This window comes from Ranitomeya variabilis, chromosome 6 (assembly GCF_051348905.1).
Source record: "Ranitomeya variabilis isolate aRanVar5 chromosome 6, aRanVar5.hap1, whole genome shotgun sequence".
In the NCBI taxonomy this organism is placed as follows: Eukaryota; Metazoa; Chordata; class Amphibia; order Anura; family Dendrobatidae; genus Ranitomeya; species Ranitomeya variabilis.
Window position 1 is genome coordinate 112,108,167 of NC_135237.1, and position 22,531 is coordinate 112,130,697.

The 22,531-nt window shown below is 40.8% G+C and overlaps 1 protein-coding gene across 3 annotated transcripts in view; it reads left to right on the top strand.

Moving 5' to 3' along the window:
- The window catches only part of NR1D2 (nuclear receptor subfamily 1 group D member 2), a 43,315-nt gene extending 21,044 nt beyond the window's left edge, over positions 1–22,271 (top strand). For all 3 annotated transcript variants that reach the window (XM_077268907.1, XM_077268908.1, XM_077268910.1), the window contains 4 exons: positions 2,377–3,047; positions 3,245–3,430; positions 5,477–5,687; positions 14,614–22,271. In XM_077268907.1, coding sequence (XP_077125022.1) covers positions 2,377–3,047; positions 3,245–3,430; positions 5,477–5,687; positions 14,614–14,810 — 1,265 coding nt within the window. In that variant the 3' untranslated portion in view covers positions 14,811–22,271. The remainder of the gene's footprint in view (positions 1–2,376; positions 3,048–3,244; positions 3,431–5,476; positions 5,688–14,613) is intronic.
- Positions 22,272–22,531: the final 260 nt, after the last annotated feature.

Here is a 22,531-nt window from a genome sequence, read left to right on the forward strand (position 1 = left end):
CTCTGCATGTGCCATCTTGACGCTGTCCTGACCTGCGTCAAACTCAACATGTTGCGGCCGGCGCAGCTTCAAAACGATGCATGCGGAGGCATCCGCATGGCCTGCGTACCCAATGTTAAGCCCTGCAGCCCTGCCGAACGCTAGTGTGAAGCTAGCCTTATAACGAGGCGAATTCCACAATGTGGAATACGTCGGGGTGACTTTTACAAGTCTGAATTATGACATTTTGCCATAATGCAAGGTAAATAAAACATGAAGAGACAGGTCCAACAGTCCCCTAAGTGTCTGAGATTTGGAGGTAACTCCTCGGTATGTGATGTAGAGGGAATTATCCTGTTTAAGATGATCACACATACTGAGGCTGGTCACCAAGTCCCATAAATGTCAAGCATCAGCAGCACAAACTAAAGAAGTTTTCCTTAAAGGGATCTTGTCTGCAGCTTTGACCCCACCACGTTCACCCTCTCCTCATTCAGAAAACTGCTGACTGAGCTAGATGGGGTTTAAAGCAGATAAACCAGAACTATCTAGATGGTCTTACTATATGCATAGCCGAAAAAGAGAGGAAAAATGTTTTCATGTCTTGCACCATGTCCACTCTGCATTCGCTTGCTGTGAAGTATCCTTGTCTCCCTGCATTGATCTTGAATGATGGCTCTAGAGTTTCCTTAAGTGGACAATCGAGCTGTGGCGACAACATACAGATTGTAACTAGCCCCCAAATAGGAAATGTGCACATGCTAAGTATAGTATACAGTGAGCAGCTGCCATCACTTAGTCATTTATGAGCAATTTAGCCCCAAAAATATGACTTTAATTGTTTATTAGTAATGAGCGAATATACTCGTTACTCGAGAATTCTCGAGCATTCTCGGGTGTCCTCCGAGTATTTTTTAGTGCTCGGAGATTTCGTTTTTAGCGCCGCAGATGAATTATTTACACCTGTTAGCCAGCATAAGTACATGTGGGGGTTGCCTGGTTGCTACGGAATCCCCACATGTAATCAAGCTGTCTAACAGATGTAAATCATTCAGCTGCGGCAAGAAAAACTAAATCTCCGAGCACTAAAAAATACTCTGAGGACCCCAAGCATGCTCGAGAAATCTCGAGTAACGAGTATATTCGCTCATCACTAGTGTTTATTCATCCTGCTGGTCACTGACCTTCTCACTAGGGCATGTTACGTACTGTGTCATATTGGTATAGTTTCTCTGTAAATAGCAGATAACTATTGCAAAATGTTATAAAACTGACCCACAGCGAATACACACTGACAAGGTACAGAAGATTTATCCAGTCTGGGAGCCAATCTGATGTATTAATCATAGGATGTTTTTAAAGGGCTTGTCCACTACTAGAACAACCCCTTCTTAATCTAAATGTTTGGCCACGATAAAATAAGGGTTTATACTCCCCTCCGGTGCTGGTGCTGCTCCGTGGTGTTGATACTTCTGGTCCTGGGTCTCTCATGCGGCTGTATGACACGTGCCCAATTTGCACTGGAGTCACTGTCCCCACCTTCTGTCGAATTGAACATGAAGAGCAAGTCCGGGCTGCAACTGATCCCTGGCTTCCTCTGCATGTTAAATTTGTACAAAGGCGGGGCAAGTGACGTCAGTGCTGATTGGGTGCTGGGTACCACATGTCATGCAACCGCACGAGAGGCCCGGATACCGCTGGAATGGTTCCAGTGCGGGAGGGGAGTATAAGCTGTTTTGTTTTATCAGGGCTAGACATTTAGATCAAGAAGGGGTTGTCCTAGTAGTGGACAACCCCAGTGAAACACAAGTAGAAATATATATAAGGACATTTCTCTCTCAAAGGGTAATTCGTAGATTCTAGACTTCTCATGAGAATGAGTGTTTTTACTTGTGAAGATCAGCTTATCAGTCATCAACCGTGTTTCGCCAATATGTCTTATTCCTGGGAATATGACTGTATTTGATGACTGATAATCTGATTTTTGCGAGTAAAAATTCTATTGATCCAGAAAAATCAGTGATTCTCACAAGAAGTCGTGAGCCTGAGCGTTACAGATGGTGTGATATGTTACTTTATCATCTTGAGATATTTCCAGCCTTGAAACTGCGGTATGTAATGAAGCACAGTATGTATTAAAGCAAGTTGCTGAAGCTTGTTGCACATGTCCATGTCCATAGCACTTTCTTGGCATTTCCTACTTTCGTACCTCATATGCGGACTCTCATGCTATTGAACTGACTCTATTAAAATGGCTCCCAAACTATGCAGATGCATTTCTGACAGATTTCAGGGCATTAGAGCCAGGTAGGGTTGTCAGAATGCGCAGATATTGATCTTTGATTAGTGACTTAAATAACGACAGTTTCACCGTTTTATTTTCTTCTGCCTCGACAGCTGTTCGTTTCGGTCGTATTCCAAAACGTGAAAAGCAGAGAATGCTGCTGGAAATGCAGACTGCCATGAAGACCATGATGAACAGCCAGTTTGGTAGCTCAGCACACCAAGAAGCACTACCAGATTATCAAGCTTCACCCGCACTTTTGCCACCTATGCCCCCCATTGTCAATGAAAAGTTAGATGCTGGTGGTCAGAATAACCAGGTCAAAAGCCCCACTCCACCTGCACCTTCTCACCGGCTACCTCCTCCAGCACCGTCAGATGTTAGCAAAGAAGATGTTATTGGTACAGTAACCAGAGCTCACAGAGAAACCTTTATGTATAATCAAGAACCTTCTGAAATTAGAAATGATGCAAACCAACGGATGGAAGGCCGGATGAATAATGTCAAACATCTCACCAAGAGCAACAATATCCACTTCAATAATGGTCCTAGCACTGCTCGCTGTCCTGTTAATGAAAGCCAGAATTGTATAAATGGACAGCATCGAGGCAAGAACACCACCGGCTATTCTAACATCCATTCTGTCCAATACTCCAATCACCACAATACAAACATTTCCAATGGTTTCTCCCACAAAGGATGCAGTCAAGGATCCATGTCTGATGTGTCTCTGGCTGACCGTTTGAATGGCTACCCATGCAACAGGGGAAGGAGAATGCATCTGGTACGGAGTGTTCATGGCTTGTTATTTTTATTGCTGTAACAGCTCATTTCTTTTTATTTTTTCAGAGTTTGTGACTTTTCTATCTTTGTAGAGGTGGCTCCTAATGTAATTGGGTTGATTTACAAGAACTATGTTGAATGTTGCCTTGAAGTGCATTCTCCAGATCACGTTCTTACAGTCTATTCCATATTTTGCAGGTCTGTCCAATGAGCATGTCTCCGTTCATTGACCCAAATAAATCAGGACCTCAGATCTGGGAAGAGTTTTCTATGAGTTTCACCCCCGCTGTTAAAGAGGTTGTAGAATTTGCTAAGCGTATTCCAGGATTTAAAGACCTTTCCCAGTATGATCAGGTTAACTTACTGAAGGCTGGAACATTCGAGGTGAGCATTTCATTATGGAGACGTCTACTTACATCGTTATTCTGGAAGTTTGAAAAAAATATTCTCTGTACTAATAACATCCAGTGTCTTCACAATCTCAATTTAAAAACTCCACTCTCCTTTGTAATTTTCACCCCTTTCAACCTCTTAGGGCTTTGGCTACAATGGAGCTTTAGGCTACAGCTGGAGCTAAATAGGTAAAAACAATCACTAGTGCTAAAAAAAAACTGCAGTGTAGCCCAGGCCTTGCTTCTGTGCAGCTCTGGTCTCTTCATTTCAATCAGACACCTCCATAGTTATTCATACTGGTGTTGGCAATTTATATGCTTTAGTCCAGCCCCAATCCCAGTCAAAAATGCCCATTTCTCGTCAAGATTTCTGTGAATCGAGACCTTTATCTGCAAATTTAGTGGGACTGTTTCCAAAAAATTGAGACAGCAACTTCAAATTCAGAACATGAAAAAAATCACAAGTGCATCAATAAAGTGCTTGCTGGCAGTGCAATATTGTGGCCCAATCTGTGTTTCGCTTTGCTTTGTCAAAGGATATGCCCATGAAGGTGGATTTCACCTGGCAAAATGCACGTTGGAACGCATTTGCCAGCAAGCACTTTATTGATGTAATTGCACCTTTTAGCATTGTTCTCCTTTGTTGGTTACTCTCTGCACTTGTAACTATCATTCTATTATTCTATTACTATGGGGACTTTGGTCATTGCACTGAGGAGCCTTTACGGTTTACATGAGGTCTGTTGGCTGCATGATGCATGTGGAATATAGATTGAATTTTGCTTCTTTTCTGCTGATGTTTAGACACAAAGTGAATTTATTAATTTCATTGCTGCCACTATCTTAATGTATTTAATAAAGATTAAGGACCAATAACCATGTAATAAAGTGGCTAATATTTGCTCTTATTTTATTTACTTGAATATACCATTTAAAAAAAAAATGTGCCATACAGTTTACGAGATATGGGATTTTTTTTTAGTGCTAATTGAGATGTGTGACATGGCTCCTTGTAAACTCCATGTAATTGTTACTAAGGAAAAGGCCCATGTCTCTGGATCTGTATGGCATATTTGTAAAAAACAAACTGGGTAATACTCCAGAGCAGTGGGAATAAAATAAAAGCAAACTGTCCTCTTTTGACCTGTTCTGCTCAAAGGGAATCTGTCAGTAAGATCAACCTTTTTTAGTTGTTTGTATGGAATGCAGGTCATAGGAAGCTGAATACAATGATACGTGACACTTTGTTCTCATGCTGACACACAGCTTTGCAGTAATATCAGTTACCAACTAATGACACAGTTCACATCTGTTGAACTAACACATTTTCCCTGTAGGTATCCTCTCGTATTGCTATGCCTTCCATCTCACGGACAGCCAGTATGAGGGAAAGCGCAGTATAGCAGAGCTGACATGACTGCAGATGTGTTTGCAATGAGACAAGGTTCAGCTCTGCTGTACTGTGTTGGTTATTATCAGGCACAGCTCTGCTGCAGAGCGTACAGCACTATGAGAGGTCAGGTGGTGCTGTATGTGTGTAAGGAGACAAAGTTCACTTCTTTTGTGCTGTTAGTTCTGATCTCACTGCACAGCTGTGTGGTTGTGACAGTAAAGTGTCAGTCATTACATGTCTCACACTGGTAATGCCTCCTTTCATTTATAATTAGCTCTGGAGGCAGATTCTCAGGGAGATCCGTGTCCAGCCCATAGATCTTAACAGCTCGTTTGCATATTTTCATGAATTTCTTTGGAATAAGACATCGGATCGCAGCTATCAGTGTATCATTTTATTCAGCTTCCTATGACCTCCATGCCCATGTACTGTAGATGGCTTAGGAGGGTTGATCCTACTGACAGCTCCACACAGAAGTCATTATGTCTTAGATATTTTCATTTAAGTGTATTCTCAGTTGTAGTTTGGATATTCATCAGAAGTATTTTTAATGGACTTTTTTGCAAATACACTTCTAATGGTGTGATTTATTGAATAATGATTGAAAAAATGTGAACGTTTCCATCTCTTCTTTTGTTTTGCCAGGTACTGATGGTACGGTTTGCGTCATTGTTCGATGCAAAAGAGCGTACTGTAACCTTTCTCAGTGGGAAGAAGTTCTGTGTGGACGAGCTGCGCTCCATGGGAGCCGGGGAGCTGCTGAACTCTGTGTTTGAGTTCAGTGAGAAGCTCGGTGCTCTGCAGCTCAGTGAGGAGGAGATGAGTCTGTTTACAGCAGTTGTCCTCGTCTCTGCTGGTAAGAACAGGAGACTATTACACTTCTTGCCCTCTTCTAACAAATTCTGTATAGTCTTTATTAGAAATGCACTGCAGTATTGTTCATTACATAAAAATGTGGGATCAAAAAGACTTTTACAACCTGTCAGGCAGAATAAAAGCAAGGTCAGTGGTGTCCCCGTGGAGCTGGTGTTCCCACCACTCCCAAGTGGTCTGACAACTCTAGAAGATGAAAACTAGTCCTATGAATTGGTAATGAGCCTCATCAGTGGCTCATTCTCCACCACGGTTCATAGATGATCCCTTTGTGATTATTACTGTTTTATTTGGACACCCAACACTGAGCTCAGAGAGAGTTTTTTTTTTTTATCTTAAAAAAAAAAATAAAAATAAAAAATCTGAAAACTCCACTTGCTTCCCTTCAGTCCACCTCTCATTTTGCATTCAGTGGGACAGTTGCTTAGCTGACCAGCTCAGAAATGATTTGCACAGCTTGACATGTAGATATTAATAGCGAATGTGGCATTTGCATCATGTTGGTTATATATAATGTTATACAAAGGAAAGCATTGAATCTATCAGAAAATCAATGAATCTAAAGATTTTCATGGGATTTTACAGGGTCTTTCTTAACCCCTTCATGACCTTGAGATTTTCCGTTTTTCCGTGTTTGATTTTCGCTCCCCTCCTTCCCAGAGCCATAACTTTTTTTTTCTCCGTCAATATGGTCATGTGAGGGCTTATTTTTTGCGAAACAAGTTGTACTTTTGAACGACATCATTGGTTTTAGCATGTCGTGTACTAGAAAACGGGAAAAAAATTCCAAGTGCGGTGAAATTGCAAAAAAAAGTGCAATCCCACACTTGTTTTTTGGTTGGCTTTTTTGCTAGCTTAACTAAATGCTAAAACTGACCTGCCATTATGATTCTCCAGGTCATTACGAGTTCATAGACACCAAACATGCTAGGTTCTCTTTTATCTAAGTGGTAGAAAAAAAATTCCAAACTTTGCTAAAAAAAAAAAAAAAAAAATTGCGCCATTTTCCGATACCCGTAGCGTCTCCATTTTTCGTGATCTGGGGTCAGGTGAGAGCTTATTTTTTGCATGCCGAGCTGACTTTTTTATTGATACCATTTTGGTGCAGATACGTTCTTTTGATCGCCCGTTATTGCATTTTAATGCAATGTCACGGCGACCAAAAAAATTGAATTCTGGCATTTCGAATTTTTTTTCTCGCTACGCCGTTTAGCGATCAGGTTAATCCTTTTTTTTTTTTATTGATAGACGGGCCGATTCTGAACGCAGCGATACCAAATATGTGTAGGTTTGATTTTTTATTTTTTTTATTTTTGTTGTTGATTTATTTTGGATGGGGCGAAAGGGGGTGATTTAAACTTTTTTATTTTTGTCACATTTTTAACTTTTTTTTTTTTTTTTACTTTTGCCATGCTTCAATAGCCTCCATGGGAGGCTAGAAGCTGGCACAACTCGATCGCCTCTGCTACATAGCTTCGATCATCAGATCGCTGCTATGCAGCTGAATTGCAGGTGTGCTATGAGCGCCGACCACAGGGGGGCTCTCACAGCTACCGGGGATCAGTAACCATAGAGGTCTCAACTCTCAAGGACCTCTATGGTTACCTTTCTGATGCATCGCTGACCCCCGATCATGTGACAGGGGTCAGCGATGCGCTCATTTCCGGCCGGAAGCGCCGGTTAAATGCCGCTGTCAGCGTTTGACAGCGGCATTTAACTAGTTAATAGCGGCGGGTGAATCGCGATTTCACCCGCCGCTATTGCGGGCACATGTCAGCTGTTCAAAACAGCTGACATGTCCCGGCTTTGATGCGGGCTGACCGCCGGAGCCCTGCATCAAAGAGGGGGATCTGACCTCGGACGTACTATCCCGTCCGAGGTCAGAAAGGGGTTAAAGACGCACCCCCATCAAAATGTATATCCTCTTAATATATTGGCATCATCCTATTATATAGCACTGTGTATTTACAATTGCTCCTTTTGCCTTTCTACCCAGACAATTCTCTTCTATTAGGTCTACATCATCCTTCTAAGCGATATGTAGAAACAGCATGTCAATTTTTCCTGCATAAGTCAATGCAAAAGTCCCTGGGGAGTGGGAGCAGCTGGGTCAGGAGCTGAAGAAGGGAATTATATTTTCATGGACAAGAAACTTCCTGTTTCTACATAGAGCAGAGATAAAAGAACAATCCTGGGTAGAAAGGCAAAATGAGCAATTGAAAGTAAACAATGCTATAAAATATGATTGCAATATAATAAGAGGATAAAAACTTTGATGGGAGGAGTGCTTCTTTAAGCTACATAATTGAAGCTAGAGTAACCTTCATTTTTAATTTTTTTTATTTTTTATAAAGCAGTAGTAAAAATGAAAGAGAAACTTGGTAATTTATCATTATTAGAGAAATCCTCTTCATTCTCCTCCTGGATCAGTCATATCCAAAATTCTCAATTCTCTGGTAAAGATTTGTCTTCAGTGAATACAGATTTTCCCATTACTGCGCTATGAATTGGTACCCATAAAGTTCTATGGAGAATTAGAAATATTATTTAAGGAAAACTTGCAGCAGAATGTCTGTGTCCCCCTCTAGCTCCTCCATCAAATAAAAAAAAAAATCCCAGCTGCCATCTCCTATCTCAGTAATGGAAAAATCTGTCCCCACTGAATACAGATTTTACTCTTGGAATGACGGTGAAAGAAGCAGATTTCTCTGACAAGACATCTTACCACGTTTCTTATTTTCATGTGTACTATTGATTTATGAAATAAAAATGAAAACGGTTACACTTGAGCTGCTTCTGGACCGCTCATAGACTGTCTGGTCGGTCCCGCTCCTACTCTGGCTGTCACTGATGTTTTAGAACATCACTGCAAAGTCCCCATAGAGTAGCCGTAAGTAGTTTATTACTGTATAGACAGCGCTAAACCAGCAGTGTATATGCACTGACTGAACGTCCGCTTCTATACACAGCAGTCGTGATCACTGTGACTAGGGAAGGGGCAGGACCTTATGGGTTATAGGCTCTGCTGTGCCGCCAGCAGGAAGCATTTGCCTTGTACTTGGCGCTAATATACTATCCCCAGTAACAAGGGAAATGTGGTAAAAATATTTAAATATTAAAATGCTCCCCAAAAGTTTTTTTATGGCTTTATTGGGAGGGCATAATGTGTAAAATAAAATGAATACATAAGATGGGTAAAAAAAATTTCAATAAATAAAAATTCCACTGTCAATCCGAATCACTGTTACTCGAACCGCCTCCTTTAAAAAAAAAAATAAAAAAATGTTAAAAAGTGGTCGATTATATGAATATAATTGTTACAGAATATCTAATATATAAAGCTGAATGTGTGTGTGTGTGTATGTATGTATGTATGTATGTATGTCCGGGATTGGCATCTGAACCGTAGCAGCTACAGCCACAAAATTTTGCACAGTCACACGTCTGGACCCCGAGAGCGTCATAGGCTATGTTGTGAGGTGAAATTTTAACCCCGCGCTTTCCAATTCACCAAACAATTTTGCCCCTATCTACATAATGGGGAAAAAGTGAAAGGAAAAGTGTTGGAGGCGTCGCAGCTACAGGCACAAAATTTTGCACAGTCACACGTCTGGACCCTGAGAGCGTCAAAGCTATATTGTGAGGTGAAATTTTAACCCCGCGCTTTCCAAGTCACCAAACAATTTTGCCCCTATCTACATAATGGGGAAAAAATGAAAGGAAAAGTGTTGGAGGCAAATTAACAGCTGCCAGATGTGAACAAGGGGGACTTAAAGAATGACAGCGATGGCACCAAAGAGTATATACTGTACAGTTGCTAAGGTGGGGCCCCAACATGGGATAATCACACCACCACGGGGATATGAACACACACACAAAATGCGCCACACACTACCACGTGCTCGAACACATATACCACCCTCAGTGCACATTTCACCACACATACACCAACCTCGCCACATAAAAGTAGAAACACAAAAGTCGCCGCTCAAAACTCGCCACGCGCAAAACTCTCCACATGCAAAACTCGCCACACGTGCAAAACTCGCCACACGCAAAACTTGCACACGCAGAAAAATTGCCACACGCAGAAAAATTGCCACATGCACAAAAGTTGCAACACATGCAAAAGTTGCCTCACACAAAACTTGCACATACTCAAAAGGCACCACACATAAAACTCGCCACGCGCAAAACTCGCCATGCGCAAAACTTGCTGCACACAACTTGCTACACTAACCTGTCACATGCAACTCGACACACAAAAAGTTGCTACACGCATGTCGCCACACAAAACTCATCTCACAAAAGTCCCTACATGCATGTCGCCACACGCAACTCAACACACACAACTTGACACACGAAACTCGCCCTAAAACACACACAAGTCTGGTATCCTTCAAAAATAAAAATCTGATTAATAAGCAGACAAACTACAAGAGCAACAAATGTACCATATAGGAATCCGGCAGCTGTCAGTCACATGACCAGTCTATTATGTGTATGTGTGAGCTAATATATACTGCCAGGGGGTGGGCTTACTGTTGGCTGGGGATTTATCAGGCTGCCATTTTAGCTTACAAATACTGAGGTAAAAATACTGACCAAATAACGTGTGAACGAGGGCTAATACAGGAGGAGATGGCATACAGCTATATACTATATACAGGAGATGACACACAGGTATATACTATTTACAGGGGAGATGACACACAGGTATATACTATATACAGGAGGAGATGACACACAGATATATACTATATACAGGAGAGATGACACACAGGTATATACTATATAGAGGAGGAGATGACATACAGGTACATACTACATACAGGAGGAGATGACATACAGGTATATACTATATACAGGAGGAGATGACACACAGGTATATACTATATACAGGAGCAGATTACCTACAGGTATATAGTATATACAGGAGGAGATGACACAGGTATATACTATATACAGGAGATGACACACAGATATATACTATATATAGGTGAGATGACACACAGGTATATACTATATACAGGAGATTACATACAGGTATATCTAATATATAAAGCTGAATGTGTGTATGTATGTATGTGTGTATGTCCGGGATTGGCATCTGTACCGTCGCAGCTACAGCCACAAAATTTTGCACAGTCACACGTCTGGACCCCGAGAGCGTCATAGGCTATGTTGTGAGGTGAAATTTTAACCCCGCGCGTTCCAATTCACCAAACAATTTTGCTCCTATCTACATAATGGGGAAAAAGTGAAGGGAAAAGTGTTGGAGGAAAATTGACAGCTGCCAGATGTGAACAATGAGGACTTAAAGAATGAGAGCGATGGCGACAAAGAGTATATACCGTACAGTTGCTAAGGTGGGGCCCCGACATGGGATACTCACCACACACGGGGATATGAACACAAACACAAAATGCGCCACACACTACCACGTGCTTGAACACATATACCACCCTCAGCACACATTTCACCACACACACACACCAACCTCGCCACATAAAAGTCGAAACACAAAAGTCACCACTCAAAACTCGCTACATGCAAAACTCGCCATATGCAAAACTAGGCTCACGCAAAACTCGCCACACGTGCAAAACTCACCTCATGGAAAACTCACCTCATGCAAAACTTGCACACACAGAAAAATTGCCACATGTACAAAAGTTGCACCACATGCAAAAGTTGCCTCACACAAAACTTGCACATACTCAAAATGCACCACACATAAAACTCGCCACGCGCAAAACTCGCCATGCACAAATCTTGCTGCACACAACTTGCTACACTAACCTGTCACATGCAACTCAACACACAAAATGTTGCTACACGCATGTCGCCACACAAAACTCATCTCACAAAAGTCGCTACATGCATGTCGCCACACGCAACTCAACACACACAACTTGACACATAAAACTCGCCCTAAAACACACACAAGTCTGGTATTGTCCTTCAAAAATAAAAATCTGATTAATAAGCAAACTACAAGAGCAACAAATGTACCATATAGGAAATACGGCAGCTGTCAGTCACATGACCTGTCTATTATGTGTATGTGTGAGCTAATATATACTGCCAGGGGGGAGGGCTTCCTGTTGGCTGGGGATTTATCAGGCTGCCAATAGCAACCAATCACAGCTCAGCTTCTATTTTGCTACAGTTAATTAACCTGAGCTCTGATTGGTTAATATAGGCAACAAAGACATTCTCAGTATAACAAAGCTAATATATGTTGTGAAATGCTTCTATTTGCTTAGTTTTTGCCTTTTAATAATTACATTTCTATCTATTTGTTTTGTGGTTTTTGTGTGCAGAATAAATTTTTGTTAACACATTCTATTTTGCTAACAGCAGTCATTAACCCGGGCGAAGCCGGGTAGTACAGCTAGTTTAATATAAAAATGAAACAGACACCTTATGTTGCCACTGACATCAGCCAATATAAGCAAAAAAAAACCCTAAAGAGAATCTAATCGGGACATGAAAATGAAACCCTTTGTACCACAAAAAAAAAACTTTAAAAAAATTACTAAAATATCCAAATGAGAAAAAATGAAAGCTCTTTAAACTGCATGTATGATTTAAACTTGAAAATGTGCCTGGTCAGGAGCGGGTTGTAAATTCCCTGGTTAAACAATGAAAGTTATGACAAGTTGAGCGGCTTGCTTCTTTTTGTATGTTCAAAAACTTATTTTTTTCACATTTGTAAGGCTGGGTTCACATTGCGTTCTGCGCGTCCGTTAAACGGACTACGTTACACCGCGGCATAACGCGGTGTAACGTAGTCCGTTAACGCCGCCATTGAATGCAATGTCGGACGCATCTCTAGCGCACTCCCACAATGGTCGTGCGCTAGGGATGTGCCGTCATTGAGTGACGGACCCTGGGACGCGGGCTGCAGCGTTTCCGGGTCCGTCACCGCTAGCACAGATAGAGCTAGCAGATGCTCCTCTGCGCTAGCAGGAAGCTATACCAACACTTGCGTTAACAGCAGCCCGTTAACTTGTGTTGAACGGGCTGCTGTTAACGCAATGTGAACCCAGCCTAAGTCACTGACAGGTTCATAGTTTAAAGAAGCACTCCCATCAACATTTTTATCCTCTTAATATTTCAATCATCAAATTTATATAGCACTGTGTGCCTACAATTGCTCATGTTGTCTCTCTATCAAGATAATTCTTCTGTTTTCCATTAGGTATATGGCATCATGTGATTAAAAGCAGACTAGCTGAATCCTTCTAAGCTCTATGTAGAAAAAGGAGGTCAACTTTCCCTGTATGACTCATGAGTCACTCTGCAAAAGTCCCTGGCAGATGGAGGAGTTGAAGAGGGGGAAAAGAGACTTCCTGTTTCTACATAGAACAGAGAAAAGAGAAGAATTATCTGGGAGAAAGGCAAAATGAGCAATTGTAAGTACAGCGTGCCATATAATATGATGAGGATAAAAAACTTTGATGGGAGTGCTTCTTAAAATGGAATGTGTCATCAGAAAATGAATCTCATTGTTTTCAATCCACTTTTTATGTAATATGTACCTGAAATAAAACTTTCCATAGTTTGTTTGATATTTAAAAAAGAAAAATCTTGCAATTTTAAAACTGACCGCTAAGCTTGAAGCTGGACTCTTCCTGCTTTTTTTCAGCAGCCAGATAAATATAAGCAGCTATAGACTGGCTTTGACATTGATTTGTATAGGACATTTTTTGAGCATGCTCTGATCTGAGCAGTTGTCATTGTGAGGGGAAGTGGAGGTAAGCTGTAATATCACCTATTGATTGGTGGATTTTGTGTTATATATCAAGTATAGAGGTGACAACTGTCTTTATAATCATTTCTGTGATGAGACTACTGAAAAGTCATCTGTACAGATATACTACTAGGCTTAGTGACCAGTGCGAAACTTGCAAATTTATTGCTTTTTTACCCTTTTACTATAGTCATACGGTACTTAAATTTTTTTTCTGAAATAAGTGTTTTTCAGGGTGAAGTAGCATTGCCTTTTCTCTTTTACTTGATATACCAGTATGTATTTGAGCAATAGAAATAAGTAAAGCCTGTAGGGAACTAATGCGATTGGAATTGGAGATGAGCAGATGTGTTGGAGCAACCCCATTCCACGTTCCAGGCCTGTGGACAGGGGCTGCATGAATTTTCTGAGCTTTCAGGTTCGGTGGCTCTGACTTTCATTCGCTGGTTTGGCGTAATGTCATCTGATGTGATATCTCTTCAGCCCGCCACATCATAAGTTGATCCTGGGATCTCGGATAGCACTAACCTGGACTGTGGAACAGGGTTGTATGACGTGATCCACTCATCTCTAATTGGAATACCATGCATCTGCAGTCACAACTGACGGCAATCGTGAAATCAGATTGAAAAAAGTCTATAATACTATGATGTCTAATTTATTCTTTTGTCACTCCCGTACTCCAAATGAAGTACTCTTTCCCTGTACTCATTCTTATCCTCTGCTGACAACAGCCCTGAACAAGTTTCTGGCTCTGAAAAGTCGCTCTTCAAACCTATTTAACACTTATTTGTAACATCCAGCAGCATCAGAAATCTGTCAGTGTTCACCCCCAAATCACAGTTTGCTGGCGTTGCCTGTGATGCCCCTATGTGTAGCCATTTTGATGAAGGCAGTGCTGCTACATTTTGTATACCTGACGTATTCTCCCTTAGAAGCTTTGTAGAGTACAGGGCCTCAGTGGCACATTGGCTTCCTACAAGACCTCCAATGTGGACCATGTTCCATGTGCTGTCATAGTGGATCTATGCACAGCATTTAGCGTAAGTCCTATGGTGATGACTGTGTGAGGTATCTGTATGTGCTAGGTACTGTTCTGAAATATTAAAAATATATATATATGCATTTATTTTTTACACATTGCTTTTAGATCGCTCTGGTTTAGAAAATGTGAATTCTGTTGAAGCATTACAAGAAACGCTAATCCGAGCACTGAGGACTTTAATAATGAAAAACCATCCCAACGAAGCCTCCACCTTTACCAGGCTCCTCCTGAAGCTAGCCGACCTGCGCTCTCTCAACAACCTGCACTCTGATGAGCTTTTGGCTTTCAAAATTCACCCATAGGCCTATAAATGACTGATGTATAACGTGTGACAGCTGAGTTTTCCGTAAGGTTGAGTCTGGCAAAATAGATTCATACCGAGTCCAGAACTAGCCTAGGAGAGGCAAACTAAAGCATATGGTGCAGTCCACTAGAGCTCAGACTGAGGCATTAGTACCTAGAGGGGAATTCTCATGAATATTGGTGCAGCCTACAAACTGGCTACCTCTACACAACGTAGACCACGTCTGCACGTTCCGCTGCAGCAGTACATCATCACACAGACTCCTCAAGCCTTATTCTGCACTAACTAGGAGGCTCTTAGAATTTGAAAAATGGGAAAAAAAAACTTGTCCGGAGATAGAAAATGTTTGTGACACTCCTCGAAAAAGACTGAGCACTAATTTGGCTTTAATCATGTTCTACCCTCTAAAGAACTAAACTTGATTTCACCAAATCGCTGTTGGGCATTTTCGTGGCTATATTAGACTGATTATAGCCCGGCACACTTTTGTAAGTGTCTGGAAAATCCTGTATATGACAAAGTACTTTTCTCATTACCATTTCCAAGGCTTTGCTGGTCTGTTATGTGCCTCTGCCAAGATCTGGATTATTGTCTGTCACACAGATTTTTAGCACGTGTGAGTGTGTTAATTTTTCTGTATTTGTGTATATTATGTCTTCTTTTACTAACACTTGGTGTTTAGAAACTGTATATATAGTCCTAGGTAGAGAGTTACAGATGAATATATGCCAGCTTCCTTGCAATATTTTAAGCTGTGATGGGAGCTGTTACAAATAGATATTATGTATAAGATTTATAAAAATGTACAAATTTTCATTGAAAAACTTACTAATTGTTACTTTCTGAAAGATATAATGTATGCTGCAGACATTTGTTACATGGAGGCCTCCCAATACAACTGGGGGGTTTTGCAGCTAAGCTGCGTCTTCAATGACCTGCTGTTGAAAAGGACTATTGGGCAAGTAAGAATAGGTCCAGGCAAATACAAGAAAAATGCCCCATTATCATAAGGGCTTGGCATACAGGTGTTCTTAAGATGCCGGTGGACCTCAGTCAGCAGCCATGTTTATTAGGGGGGATGTAAAACTAAATGGCCTCATGGTACCATAAAGTGCTGGACTTACTAGTGACTAGGAGCAGCACAACATGGCACTCCTAGTAATTATCAGTCCTCCCTCTCCCACAGATATTATTACTCCGGAGTAATGGAATTGGCAGAAGCAGGGAGAAAGCTCCTGCCCTTAGCTTTCACAAAGTGTCTCCTGTGGAAAAAAAAAAAAAAAAGTTGGGAGAAAGTTTGTAGATATTTGTGCACTCAAGCTCATAAGTTGCAGCATTAAAAATGTGTAGAAATGTAATTTAGAAGTTCCTAACACCGTGCTATGGTTAGATTACATGAGGTGTGCACTTTAGATTTTGAAAATATAAGCAAAGATAGTTTTATCTGCGGAAGACCATCTTGAAAGTAAAGGAGGCCCATATAACTCATCTGTCATAACATCCAAGTTTTCGCAGCATGTCGTAAAGTATCCATACCAATGTCATTGATATGAGTTACAGGGTGTTTTGTTACGAACAAGTTTTCAATTTTTGTGTCCCACCATCGAGTTAGTATATCTCCCAACTAAGAGGGCTAATCTTTCTCAAGCTGCTGTGTTTGACCATTTCGGTGGTCTCTTCCCGATGGCAGCATGCAAATGTTATCTAAAAGAATATGTTTTTGTGTAACATCACTGAATTATATAAAATCTGACACCGCGCTGATTTATAACACTATGTGAAAAAATGTCTGAATGATTGTCTCACCACTAGATACATATTTAGGAAAAACAGCACTAGTTCAACTTAAGAAAACCTTTTGGGGGAAACGAAGAATTCGTCTTTGCCCCATGGCTGTCCGTTTCTTCATTGCCCTAACAATCATTGCGCTATATGGGATTGAACAGTAACCTGGCATAAGGTTTCTCAGTGCCAGGCAGATGGGATTAGGCTGGTTTCACATTTGCGGTTGTGTCCGCAGCGTTTCTGACACATACATCCGCATGCGTCTTGATTTCCTATCTTTTACATTGTAGACGCAGGTGCATGCGTTCGCCCGCGTTTGCTTACGCATGCGTATTTTCGCGGTGTGTGGCTGATGCACCATGTTAGAATTTTTTTGGCGTCAAACTTCCGTTGCCATACGCATGCAGACGGAGTATGTCAAAACAACGCATTAGTCTATGGGAACACAAGGACATGCGCTCGCTTGCACAAGGGTGTATAAACAAATATCACATGTCATCCCTTGTGTCAATGAAATTCTCCTTGAAAAATTTTTTTCATAACGAACGCGTGCAAACGTTGCGTTTTTTTATTATCTGTCATGCATAAGTTGATGCGGATAAAAAAATGCAGCGTTATCATGCGTTTTGCCATGCGGTTGCGTACGAAACGCTGCGGACTCAACCACAAATGTGAACCTAGCGTTAGTCTGCTCATATCATGCATTGCCTCTCACACCGCATAATGTAGAAGACAAATACTCCTGTGGATGTATATAGGCCAGAGAAGATACATGACATGAGCAAATTATGGCTTTCTCAACATTAAATATTCACGGTCAGATGATCCCTATATATCCTGAAGACAAAGATCCAAGGAATTGGGGTCTGAGATTTGCCATTTTCTTTAGGTAAAATTGAGCAATAGTTTTCTTTTAAATTGGATTTCTGATCTTTTTATACATGGCCAGTGAGAAGCCATTCTGATAAGTGAAGAAAATAAACTTTCCTTACCACTGTAACCCGTAGCCCACTCCTTTGGTCTCCACTGGACCACAACTGATGACCACCAGTCACCTGACCACTGATTGGCTGCAGGGTCACTTGATTGGTGGTTTGGACATCATTGATTCCTGTCCTGCAGAGACAGTCGGAGTGACAGCGAGTTTAACGTCTTTTATCAGGAAGTCTTTCAACTGGTAATTTAAAAAAAAAAAAAAAAAAGAAAAAATCAGAAATCCCCTGTAAGTTTAGAAACTGTAGAACATAATTTTCTTTACTGAGTGTTGCACCAAAAAAAGCAGATGATAATTTTTTTTATATACATATTTTAAAAGTTTTATTTTATTGTGGTAAAAGCTATAAAAAAAAAAGTGTGATCGGTAATTCTTTAACCTTTTGTGATTGAGCTTTTCTTATTCATATTTATTGCATTTTCTGTGATTCTGTCTCCATTCATGTGCCATACCAACTTTGTTTTCTGAATTTACATTTTAATGCTTTAAAATCAATAATAATGTGACCGGCTATATGTAATTGATAATATGTAAATGGCTCTGCTCCAGAAGTAAGCTGTCTCTCTAGTACCACCAATTGGAGGTTACTACCCTATAAGTTAAGCTCCTACACTTTTACGGAGCCCTGCAAAATGATAACTAAAGATACAAGTCAAGCCCCAGAGTATTATGGCCCAGATCTCTCGAATTCTGATGTTCTTCACCTGTTCACTTTCAATGAATGGCTGCCATCACCTTTGTGAATCAAAGGCACTTTAAATATGAAGCTCCCACGGCTCTAGGAAGCACACCGGTATACTGCCCAACATCTGTATAATGTCCCGATATGCCAGGACCAAGTGTAATCCTTTCTCTACAATCCTCTATAGGTGTTATGGCATGAAGGGCATGAAGCTGCTAGAGAGTTTAGCTACAACAGTGTATAGACTTCTGCGATCTGACCTGCCGACATTCACACTTATGACCTCTCATCTAAACGGATCGAGTTACTTTTAGCTGCATCTACATTTTTCTTTTGCTCGATTTCATGAGCTGTACTAAACTCATATCACATTAGTATATTTGAGGTATACCATACATTGGGAAGATTACCTTGTAAGGATTTCCAATGTAATCCTTCAGAATATGCCACTGAATAACAATTCATTTAGCACAGTTTGCTGCACTTTTCTATACATTAAGGATATGCCAATGCATACTACCCTCATGAATGGTTACTTTTGGCTTATGTGCTAATCACGTGATGTAAGATCATCCAGAACCAGTAACATCCTTGGTGCCATTGACAAAATTGACAGCTCTACTTATATGTAATGACTAACCTATAGGCATTCCATGCCCAAGAGCCTCACGAGCCAAGTTTTACACCAGACGACTTTTAAGACACTTCTAAGACATGCCTGTCTGATACTGTTGTGTGTCCAGCGCAGCGATCTTATCTCAGGAAATATTTGATCACTCAGATGCCTGGAGATCATAGTCATAAGTTATATTTTATAACAAAGCTCTTCATTGCAGGCATCAGTTAGGGTTCATAAAGACTGAAATCAGATAACTGCTGCTAAAGCCTAAAGCATTACACCCGACTTACTGCCGCTATGAAATGTGCTGTTGTTCCACCAGTATAATGTGTAAATGTTGCGCCTATATGAGCCCAGTGTTTCTACAAGTGTCCAGGTCCTCATAGTCCTACTTCTTTTACCTTCTACCAGTCTTATTTCTGGGGGGCTCATGTGGACCCTTAGCCTTTTAAGCACTCCTTTGTCATTTGTACTTTGGGATTGGGTACATGTCAATGAGTGGTGCTAGAATATTTTCTGTTCTGTCTCTTGAAGGAAAACTAAAAAGGTTCTCCACGTAATGTAACCTCTGACTAAACCAGATTGTGAGATGAAGCTGGCATGGTATGATTGCCAAACTGGTTTAACCTTCTCTGCTGTCAGCAGCAACAATTTTGCTTTGAGCTAAGCCATTGTCTTTTTTGGCAGCCTAGTTCCTAAGGAAACAGTCAATCTACTAAGGTGTTTGGCTTAAGGCAGAGTTAAAAAACAAAGAGGGGGATAGAAAGGTTGAGACCTAGTCTCTTGCTTTTCTCTACCTCCTATAACCATTTTAACCACAGTTGTGAAATAATAAGTTTAACAAAGTGCAGTTGCTGTTGTTCATTCTTGTTCTAATTATGGTTCTCATCTACAAAAAGTTTACCAATTCTTTGGGCCCCAAAATCCTTTCATGGCATCATGTAATCGTGCTGCTTTAGACATGGTACAGTGTTGGGTTAAATTACAATTTGAAATGTGTGTTGCTTATACAAAAAATTACCTTTAAAAAGGACCTTTCACCAGTTTGAACATGTTAAACTGGCCACATCATGGAATAGCAACTGCAGAACTGAGGGAGATATAGTTTTATTCTTTAATTTCTCCTCTCTGTTGTGGATATATTAGGTTGTAAATTTTTGAAAATTTGCAGTCAGTATGGAGCGAAGAGGTGAAATGAGCTATGTCATTCTAAACACCAATTGCACGTCCAGATCTTTGTTAGAGCTGTCAGCTCTGCTTTACTTTACTCTCTGACCCACTAACTGACTGCTGAAGGATGAAAGCTGGAGGTGTTTGTGATTGTACTCCGTTCTACTCCACTGTACACAATAGCTGCAGAAATTAGTCTATCATTACATCTCACAGCAGAAGCATCTTATGACCTATGAGCACGTTTTTTTCCAGCTGCTTGATGCCTCCTGCTTATGATTGGGCAATGTCATGCCGGTGAGAAAGTACACATCCCCTGAAAAGGATCTCTGGTAGCTTCCCGTTGGTTTTATCATAAATTATAACCTAAGCTTTACAGTATAATTTACCTTTTCCATTGTGGAGATTAAGAAAAACTTTTACTTGGCTCTGCAGCCACTATTCCATGATGGGGTCAGTTCAACATGCACAAATTAGTGAAAGGTCCTCTTTAAGGGCTCCAGTAAATTATATCATTTATATGGACATGGTAGACTTCCCAGAACTTTTATCAGAATATTTTTATTTTTCTTCATTTACCATTAGCAGAACACATATACAGTAGACACACATGTACAGACACAATAAACATTCACATGTTATACTTCTGAATATTTTCCATACGTATAAGGACAAGATGAGGGATAAAGTTGGCCATACACATGCAAGCTTGGGTTGACCTAGGATGCATGTTTATGGCATAGGAACGAGATAAGGCTTATCTACTGTAGGAACAAAAAATTCTCTCGTATCCAAACCAAAATGCCTGGGTATCCCTGCCCCTCCCAGTTTGGCTGCCCCTAATGTATATTAATTTTCTGGCAGGTCTCAACAAAATTGCCACCTTTTTGGAAATGTATTGAATGGCCAACGTCAATAGCTGCAAGAACATCAAGTAAACCGTAATTGCTCAAGGCAGATTAAACCAGCTAGAAACATGGCAGGTCAGACTAATCGTCAAGACAAGAGAAAAGATAGGAGAAAATCACTACGTTTTGCAGCATAATGAATGAATACTGGGCTTTATCCTGTTCATCACCAGTATGTAGATTTCCTTGTGGCTGTTGCCAATGTGTCACACTGTAGTAAAATCACAAAACTAAAATAGGAAATATCCAAAATATATTTAATTCGAATTTTTGCAGATCACATCCATGCTAACTATAATGTCAGGTATAATGACTGGTGATGTCAGAAAATCAAAGGAAGCCACTAATTTTGGTTTTCATTACAGAAGAACCTATAGAGAATCTGCTGGAGAGATTTTAAGGTGAACAATGCATATTAATTTCTATACTGAGTTAATTTAATACTGAATAAAAAATGGTTGAATTTATGAACCTACATCATCCATGAATAGGGAATTTTCTTCAGCAGTCTGGATTTTTAGTGCTGTCATAAAGATACTGATCCTCTGGGCAATCACTTTGGTCTTTATTCTTTCATTTTCTGATGGCCTGAGACTTGAAGATTTTGTCAGATAGTGGAGTACTATAGAGTGTGAGAAGCTGAACATATCGATACTGGTATGGGACTTAGGTTGTGAGCCCCAATGGGGACAGTGATGATGATGATGATATTTGCTGTGGAAATTAATGGTGCTATATAAGTGAGTATAGGGAAAACGTTTCGTATAAAGACTAATTCTATAAAGCACTTCTCGTTCTTGGCTTTTATGCCTTTCTAGCTTTGTTTCATCCTCATTGATATAGATCACAGCTGTCGGCCACTGAATAGGTCTGCCCACTGCACCTACAATTTTAGAAATTTAGGTGAATAGGTTTAACTGAATCTCTTTGCACAAACATTTATTAATCTGTTCAGCTTCTCTTGCTCTATAACATGGCTGTAGATCAGATTGCTTGTTTGGTGTGACAGGTTCCCTTCAAAAAAATATTTTATGTTTTTAAAGGCTTTACGTAGATTTTCAGGTTTATTCTCCTGTTAAGCTGGAGTCACACTAAACGACTTACCAATGATCACGACGAGTGATACGACCTGGCCGTGATCGTTGGTAAGTCGTTGTGTGGTCGCTGGGGAGCTGTCACACAGACAGCTCTCTCCAGCGACCAACGATCAGGGGAACGACTTCGGCATCTTTGAAGACAGTTTCAACGATGCCGAAGTCCCCTTGCAGCACCCGGGTAACCAGGGTAAACATCAGGTTACTAAGCGCTGGGCCACGCTTAGTAACCCGATATTTACCCTGGTTACCATTGTAAAAGTAAAAAAAAAAACAGTACATACTCACATTCTGATGTCTGTCACGTCCCCTGCTGGCGTCCACAGGGTTAAAACTGCTTTCGGCAAGAGCGCTGCTAATGCACGCGCTGCTGCCGAGAGCTCCCCTGCACTGACTGTGTCAGCGCCGGCCGAAACAGCGGTGATGTCACCGCTGTGCTCTGCTTTACGGCCGGCGCTGACAGTCAG